Source organism: Cynoglossus semilaevis, chromosome W (assembly GCF_000523025.1).
Source record: "Cynoglossus semilaevis isolate Cse_v1.0 chromosome W, Cse_v1.0, whole genome shotgun sequence".
NCBI lineage: Eukaryota > Metazoa > Chordata > Actinopteri > Pleuronectiformes > Cynoglossidae > Cynoglossus > Cynoglossus semilaevis.
Genome location: NC_024327.1, coordinates 8,416,987 through 8,425,851, shown reverse-complemented (window position 1 = coordinate 8,425,851; position 8,865 = coordinate 8,416,987). Strand labels below are relative to the sequence as shown.

At 38.3% G+C, this 8,865-nt stretch overlaps 1 protein-coding gene across 1 annotated transcript in view; it reads left to right on the top strand.

Annotated features, from left to right (window-relative positions):
• LOC103397115 (MORC family CW-type zinc finger protein 2A-like) overlaps positions 1–5,266 on the top strand; it is an 8,641-nt gene extending 3,375 nt beyond the window's left edge. Inside the window, exons 14-27 of the mRNA XM_025052830.1 lie at positions 333–487; positions 605–733; positions 820–925; positions 1,055–1,187; positions 1,273–1,356; positions 1,463–1,711; positions 1,793–2,005; positions 2,768–2,887; positions 3,189–3,240; positions 3,329–3,467; positions 3,573–3,740; positions 3,845–3,938; positions 4,207–4,395; positions 4,504–5,266. Coding sequence (XP_024908598.1) covers positions 333–487; positions 605–733; positions 820–925; positions 1,055–1,187; positions 1,273–1,356; positions 1,463–1,711; positions 1,793–2,005; positions 2,768–2,887; positions 3,189–3,240; positions 3,329–3,467; positions 3,573–3,740; positions 3,845–3,938; positions 4,207–4,395; positions 4,504–4,572 — 1,900 coding nt within the window. The 3' untranslated portion in view covers positions 4,573–5,266. The remainder of the gene's footprint in view (positions 1–332; positions 488–604; positions 734–819; positions 926–1,054; positions 1,188–1,272; positions 1,357–1,462; positions 1,712–1,792; positions 2,006–2,767; positions 2,888–3,188; positions 3,241–3,328; positions 3,468–3,572; positions 3,741–3,844; positions 3,939–4,206; positions 4,396–4,503) is intronic.
• The last annotated feature ends 3,599 nt before the right edge of the window (positions 5,267–8,865 follow it).

Below are 8,865 nucleotides of genomic sequence, written 5' to 3'. Positions count from 1 at the left end.
ATGCAGACAGAGGGGGTTGTAAGTAATCCAGAAAAGTTGGGACACCTGTAGGAATTAGTAGCACCAGCTTTCAAGGCTGATTCAGCTTTAAATTGTTAACCCACGTTGTGTTCCCTGAAAATGGCCTTCTTGTATAATTCTGAAATGTACATTATTTTTCGGTTTTGGGTAACCAAACCTTTTTTTTTAACCTCTGGCTGTTCAGTACTTACCTATGTACCATTTCAAGCTATTCATTGGGTCTACACAACTTGAATTGCAATAAATGACTGGGAAAATTGGGGTGTTCTAAAACTATTGACCGGTAGTGTATCTCTGTTTACCTTTCCCAGGGCCTGTGGGGGTGTTGTTGGTGTAGTGGATGTTCCATATTTAGTTCTAGAGCCGACTCACAACAAACAGGACTTTGCAGACGCTAAAGAGTATCGCCACTTGCTCAAATCCATGGGAGCGCATTTAGCTCAGTACTGGAAAGATACAAATATTGGTGAGTTTACCTTTTCAATGCTCTGTACATTTCTTTTGTACATTTTAAAGGTAAATCAAAGCCATAACTGTAATATATAATTTACAAATAGATTTTTTTTATCTGTTTGCTCTGCAGCCCAGAAAGGCATAGTGAAGTTCTGGGATGAGTTTGGATACCTTTCTGCTAGCTGGTCTGCACTGCCATCATCAGAGCTGAGATACAAGAGACGCAGAGCCATAGAGATACCAATTACTATTCAGTGTGGTTAGTTAGTCATCAGTATGCAAATGCATATAATTGCATCTCCCTTAAGTACATGTCTCAAAGTCCCTGTTGCTTTTTCTCCTCAGATAAATGTTTAAAGTGGAGAACATTGCCGTTCCAGATGGACACTGTAGACAAACGCTACCCAGACAGTTGGGTTTGTCTCATGAACCCTGACGGCAATCAGGACAGGTACAATGTCTTATTGATGTTACTTTTAAAGTTGCAATCAAATAGGTTTAAGTACCCATACATTTACTACATTGCACAATACTATCTGCTATCTAACTATCTGTTAATAGTATGTTTTACATTTTTCAGGTGTGATGCCCCTGAACAGAAACATAATTTCCCTGTTGGTGTTCTGAAAAAAGAAAAGGTGACAGTGGAAGACAAACAGAAAGAGCTGGCAGAGAAAATCAGACAGCAGCAGGAGAAACTGGAGGCCTTGCAGGTTGACTTTATTGAATCTTTCTGTCGCCCTCTGTTTATTATTTTGTGTATTCCTTAGCCTAAAAATTTTAGTTTTCCCTTTTCAGAAAACCAGCACCATCAAATCTGCAGCAGATGTCAAAAAGCTACTACTTAACGTCAGCATGAAACCAACCGAGAATACTTTTCAGGTTCATGTAAATAAAAAAATTAGATTCTGTATATGTCAGATAAAACAGCTGCTGGTTATGATACATTCCCCTTATGTAACATATGCTTGGTCTACTTCTAATCCAGGCAACAAGATCCTCAGACAGACCCACACGAACCCGTTCACCACCACTTCCAGCCCACCTTAAAAATGCCCCTAGTGACCCTCCAGCTCGTGCTTCCTTACTGCGACCCACCCGTGCAGCTGCTGCACCTCCACCACCTCCAAAAGTGGAACAGTCAAGATCAAAAGCTGTGTCAAAGACTCCACCTGCTCCAGCAAAGTCTGCACCCAAAACTTCTGCCAAAACACCTCCACCAACTCGCAGCTCGAGGGTAAGTCACTGGTTTTAATAATACTTTTACTAAAATGATCCCCCTGTAACTCCTCATTTAATTAGTGACTTATGTTCACAGACTCCGGCCAAATCATCACCTGCCAGAGGAGCAGCTGCTGGACAACGCAGGAGATATGTAGAGCAAGAGGAAAGTGATGAAGAGGAGGAAGAAGAAGAAAAAGAAGAAGAGAGTGAAGAGGAAGAACCACAGACAAAGAAATCAAAGATGGCAGCAGCTGGTGGGAAAGTGTTAGAAAAAGCTTCGCCTCCCAAACGCGAAAAGTTGGATGAGGTAAACCAGCTGGAATTCACATGTGAGAGAATGTTTCTGTAGGGTCAGGGTCAGGTCAGACCTGCTTCCTGGGAATGCATCAAAAGCAAAAGAAAAGTTAAAAAAGTTAAAGTTAAAGTACTGGGCAGCATGAAACTGTCGGCTACTCTGCCAAACCTCACACTGTTGACCCGAGTCTACATTAAGCCTGTATTCATTGTTTGAGGCATGAAGCAATGTTCTATGAATGTGTTGGCTACAGCATCTTTTTGCCACTTTTTGTGCATCCTGTCGGCAGCAGTTCCCAACCTTGGGGGTGTGGCTCCTGGGGGTGTGGCTCCTAGGGGCCCTGGGGCCATTTAAAAGGTTATTTTTTTAATTGGGCCACAGTGAGGAAACTGGAGTGATTTGTAATTATATTTAATTTGTTTAATTTAAACAGCAGTTTTGTAGGAGTTTAAATTTGAAATAAAGTTCAGTAGAGTTTTGAATACCTGCGATTGTGTCGAGATGGTGAGCTAGACAATAGTCCTGTCTAAAAAAGCGGGGAGGTTTACAACATGTTTGGGAAACACTGGTCTAATGAGAGATTAACTCTCTGCAGTAAATCAATGAATACAAAAAGAGAGATTTGTTCGCCAACCAAGATGCCTTAAATGAACTGCTGCAGAGGAGCTGCTAAAATTAATTTCAGGTTATTGAACAAGAATGTTAGAAATATAATCAAATTACTGCATGTTTCTAAACACTCCAGTCCTAAGCCATGTGCTGTTAACCCTACAGGTTAAAACATTATTCCAGGCTGCGAAAAATAGAGTGTCTACTCCCACACGGCAAACACTAAACACAGCGAGCCCTGCTCCTAAATCTGTTCCCATTGAACAGCATGGTGCTAAAGATAAGGTAGCTTTCTTCAGACACAAATGATGTCCCACTAATGCTGGGCTGCCTTTAATCTCACACCATCCAACTAATAACACAGCCGTATCGATATCTAATTTAGGTGTTGGTCTGGCATTTCTTCTAACAGTCTCTCTCTTAGTTTTCTTTTAATCACTCTGCAGTCAAGCATGCCACTCTTAACGACTGGTCTCATTCTGAGGCTTACACTGTATTCATTAACAGATATGCTTATCTTTTAACATCACACTGTCTCATAAAAATTATGATCACACCTGATGGTAAAAATTTGATTTGTTTGCAGGCACTCAACAAGGCTCCACAGCCAGAGAATGACAGTAAAAATGCTCAAAAAGGTGAGATGATAAACTGCATCAAGTCACTCAAGTGGAGGAGGAAAGCTACAGCAGAAGCAGTTTTTACATATGTACTTGTTTTTGACAGATAATGGTCTTCTGGTTGAAGTACGTGTCAATAAGGAGTGGTTCACAGGCGAAGTTATTGCTGTGGAGACCAATAAACAAAGCATTCGTTGGAAAGTTAAGTTTGATTATGTGCCTCGGAACATGGCCAAAGACCGATGGTAAAATGTGTTTTTTGTTTTTGTTTGTTTTTTTGTGACAGTCACATTGTAGTTGTATTGAATAATTTTTATCCTGTCCTCACATCTGTTTTTTTCCTTAAAAAGGGTGTTTAAGGGTAGTGATGAGGTTCGGTTGATGCGACCGCCATCTCCAATCTGTCAGACACCAGACACACAGCAGGAGACTGAGAAAGGTCCAGCACCTATGGAACCAGACACAACTCAGCCAGGAACCAGTCGAGCAGTGACGGACAGCCTGGTCACAATGTTAAGGTGAGGTACTAAGAAAGTACAGCTACATTTGTGATAGTCATGAAGTTTTACTATTTTTCATTTAGGTCTTCAAAGGGTGTTCATTGATCTGTTCATGTTCCCAGGACAATGCTGCGTTACTTTTTTCCTCCTGCTTTCCGGATCCCCAAAGATGTTGTCAACAGCATGACAGCAGAGGAATTGGTGTCCTTTCCTTTGGTGAGAGACAACACATCATGTGGCTACATCTTTCTATATTGCAGTTGTTGTCATAAAACTGAAAAACAAATAAAAAGAAGAATAAACAGATCCATATGACCAGCATATTCCCATGTCTTCTGGGTGAAATTTGAAAAAATATTTGTGATGATAATGTATTATCTTGGAAAAGGAGAACTGCCATAGCCCAAGTATAAATGTGGTCCTTTAGGAAAACACTACTCCTGTTTTCCTATTAATGTTAATGATATCTTCTCCCTCCATGTAGAAAGAATATTTCCAACAATATGAATCTGGCCTGCAGTCTTTGTGTAACTCCTACCAGAGCAGAGCTGATGCCAGGGCCAAGGCTGTGGAGGAGAAGAACCACAGCACAGAGGTCAAACTGAAGGAGGCAGATGAGAAACTACAGAAACTGCGAACCAACATTGTAGCACTTCTACAGAAAGTACAAGAGGTAACAATATTCTACTTATTGTATCTTAAAGTTAAACCAAGGGACTGGTCATTATTATGTTTGGTTAGAGTGGTGAAGAAAAAAAAACATTTTTTGTGTGTGTTTTAGGACATTGACATAAACACAGATGATGAGCTTGATGCCTACATAGAGGATCTTCTGACCAAGGGTGATTAAAAAGACAGAAGAGAAACAATGAAAACAAGAGAACATGCACATTAACAGATTTCAAGTTCCATCATGACTATTACAAACTGACTTGAGTTGACCTATGCTAACAAGAAGAGTTCACCAGGAGTATTTGTGTGTATTTTTAACATTGATCCTTTTAAATGTTAGATGATAAATCATACATTTGATCTCAGTGTTTTGACAGCAACACTATACTCTTGAGTTGATGTTCTCTAATGGATCTATGGTCTTGACTAGTAACTCCTACGGGCCTGAGGTTTTTATTTTAGATTTTTATATACATACATGCTACAAAACCCTATGTCATTGTGTATTCAGGCCTTGCTGTCCTGATGAGCCTTGAAACTGTTTTCTAGGTTCATTAGAATTTCATCTTAATTTATAGCCAACTGTTTGTCTTATTAACAGCACACTACACTTATTTGTCATATGTTTATTGTCTCATGTGTGAGAATTGGACGATTTACTTAAACATTAAGTTTATGTGGGCTGAGCAACAAGCTGCTACATTTGCCTAAACATTTATTTTTATTTTATTAAGTGTTGCCCAAAACACTCCTCTACTATGGCATGCTGTTAAGCAATTTGTATCATATTTGATACATTGGGTCACAATGCTCAAAGATTATTTTTTCCTGAACAAACAAAAACATAATAAAACACAAACAAATCTAACAAATTTGTAAATACATATATAGAAAGTGCTACCATAATGCAGTAATGAGAAATCCACTAATGGAACTGGCTGGGTGGAAGTCTGGAAAACATATATGTATTTATATTATATATATTATATTTACATATAGGGGAGACCGGGTGTGGGTGTAACATGGGGAGAGTTGAAACACCACTAATTCCACCAATCAGTGATAAGATAGGAGTTATATGATCATTTCAGTGTTTACCCACTTCCTCCCCGATTCCACATGGTGGTTGTCAAATTTGTAGACAGGCGCATGCAGATTCTATAGAGAAAAATGGATTTTGAGGTAAGAAAGTAAATTTTTTTACCAAGACTATATTTTGTTTAGTACTTATACTATTGTACATAAAACCATATGACTTACATTAGATTAAATTGTAGTTTCTCAGGCAAAATGTGATGCATTTTTCCCCTGCTAATTTCAAACCACTATTCTAATATAGCTAGCTAAACAATGGGTGACAGGGGTGGGGTGGGTTGTAACACATCTTTAAAAAGTGTTACAACCATCCCCTTACATACAACTAAGAACACTTTCTTGATTTTAATACATTTTACAAAATTCCTAGGCAGTGGACAAGAAATACTGACAGAGGTGTGCCTGCAAATGTTTAAAAAAAAAGATTCCGATGAGGTCACAAAGAAGGGTAAGTCAGTCAGGTCATTTGCAAAGGCACATGGGATCTGCCATGTAACACTGAGCAGATACTGTAAATCATTGCAGAAACTGAGAGACCTGGGGTCCAGTGATCTTCCCAGTATAGGTTACTGAAGCAGCAACAAAGTTTTCTCTGAGGTGCAGAAGAAGTGTTGGCTGACTATTTGACTCAGGCAGCAGACCTGTATTATGGGCTGACTCCACGTGAGGTAAACATATGACAGGTTAGTCACTGGAGACCAGAGAAGAATTGAATACTAGCGTAAATGCCAGACAAATTGAAAAACTTTTTGTATCTATGTATTCAGGTTTTCTATTCCACTTTCTTTTAGGTTAGACATTTTTCATATCAACTGGCAGTAATATATAACATCAAACACCCACAAACATTGGATGAGAAGCAGATGGCAGGGCCTGACTGGTTCACATTCATTATGAAGCGGACCCCCAGCCTGGCAATGAGGAGTCCAGAGGCATTCAGCCTTACACAGGCCACAAGCTTTAATTGTTACAACTTACTCCAGCATGTGTTACAACCTACCCCGTTAGTGGGGTAGGTTGTAACAAAGGAACTCCATGTATTTGACATCAACTCACGAGGCCTGTGATATTCTTGCAGAGGTTTGAATTGGTGCAATTTGTAAACAAATGAGGGTACTTTGTATAAAAGTTTGAGAACTCTAGCTCAAAAATTCAGTGAGTTACAGGTGCTGAAGCAAAAAGTGTTACAACCATACCCGGTCTCCCCTATAAAATATATATTTATATCTAATAATGTATTAATATAATATGGTACAGCAAGTTACATATCTAGTTTTTTACTCTAAATGTACTAAATTATGTAATTTAAAAATAAAAAGACTGTTGCTATATAATGCATCAAATACAATAAAATGACAATTGACTGATTAGGAGTTACATGTATATATTATATATATATATATATTATATTTATATAGATATATAACTTATATTTATTATATCTTATTTTCCTTTCGGTTTGTCCCTTTTTTCAGGGGTTGCCACAGCGAACGATTGTTTTCTATATTTAATGTTTTTCTCATCTTAACCTTTTCAAACTTGTGTCCACCTGTATCCAAATCCTAAGTCATGGCAATCTTGTGTCACTGGAAGGCCCGCTAATGAGTGAATAACTATCCCCTGTTGAATTATCTGTGCACTACATGTATGTGATTGTATACATCTGGTTTTTCAAAAAAAAATCACACTGCTCATGTGGAGGGCTGTAAAACTCATGTATCAAATATGATACGTTTGGCGTTAGGGTTAAGAAGTTGAATTTGAGGCTTTGTAACAAATACTGCTTGCAGAACAGAATGTAAATATTACGGTATTATTTAAAAGAAATATCGGCCATTATTTGGTAAATGTCCGCAAAAAAGAAACATAATAGTGATGGGAAGACCGACTCTTTTTACTGATTCGGATCTTTGATTCTCAAACAGTAAAGTGAACGAATCTTGAACGAATTTCATTCGTTTTACAGCAGGTGGCGCTTTAGCCCTATTGTAGACGTTGTAAAGAAGGCTGCAGTTTTCCGACACTAAATACTGAAGGCAACATGGTTTGCTTCCGCTGACAAAGTCTACAAAGTACACAAAATGCCATAAGCAATTAAAACCATGCGAAAAGCTAAGAAATAAAAACACACCACAATGTGAAGATGAATGAAAGCAAAAGAGACCCGAGCTCTCTGTCACGTGACAAATCAAACGAATCTGCGAGAACGAAGCGAAAGATTAGTTCACAGAGAGTGATTCGTTCATAGTGAAAGATTAGTTCACGGCGAAAGATTAGTTCACAGCAAAAGATTAGGTCACAGAGAGTGATTCGTTCACAGCGAAAGATTAGTTCGCAGCGAAAGATTAGTTCGCAGAGAGTAATTCGTTTGCAATGAGTGATTAGTTCGCAGTGAAGATTAGTTCGCAGAGAGTGATTAGTACACAGTGAGTGATTCGTTTGCAATGAGTGATTCGTTCGCAGTGAAAGATTAGTTCGCAGTTTATTTGTGAGTGATTCGTGAGTTCAATATGAACAAATCTTTCATATGACTCGGGAGTCACGAGTCATGAAAGATTTGTTCATATTGAACGAATCACTCGCGAACGGCAAGTCACTAGTACTGCAGATTAAAGACACGCATTTCGATTCAGCTCTGAGTCCGAGACAGCGATAGCCTGTATTTTTGACGTCGTTAAGATTATTGCTTACCATTACATACAAAATCAAAACCTTTTTAAAAAATTGTTAAATGCAAAAACATACACTGAATAAACGAACTATTTATCCTGTGTCAATTATGCTACATTCTGATAAATTTAATAATCTTGTCGAGTATAGTACAGTAAGTTGTAAATAAAAATTATGAAGAAAAAATAAAGTAGAATAACGTGACTCAATATTTCTCACGTATATATTCGTTCATCACCTTTTCTAATTTTTCAGATTTTTGACCTTAGATTGTAAGTCCTAAGTCATGTTTTCAACAGTCGCCCTCCTGAAACACCGTGCTTCTGTTAGCTGTAACAGGGTTTGGTGTCTCTCAACGTAAAGTCCATGTCAGATCTCCAAGTGAAACTGAGGCAGGTGTAATGAAGTAATGAAGAGCACCCTTGGGAGCTTGTTACCATTTTCCAGGGTCAGATAGGAACTTTTTTTTCAGCAGATGCCTGCTGAGGAATCCATTTTCAGAGGATGCTTTTGTTAGATTTCACATTTTTTCACATTGGTTTGAGTCTGAAAGAAGGAAGCTGCTAAGACACAGGTATACAGTGGTATGAAAAAGTTTGGGCATCCCTGATCATTTTCAAGATTTTCCTTTATGGATCATTGGTTGTTCGGAACATCAATTTCAATTAAATATATCATATAGCAAACAAACACAGTGATATTTAAG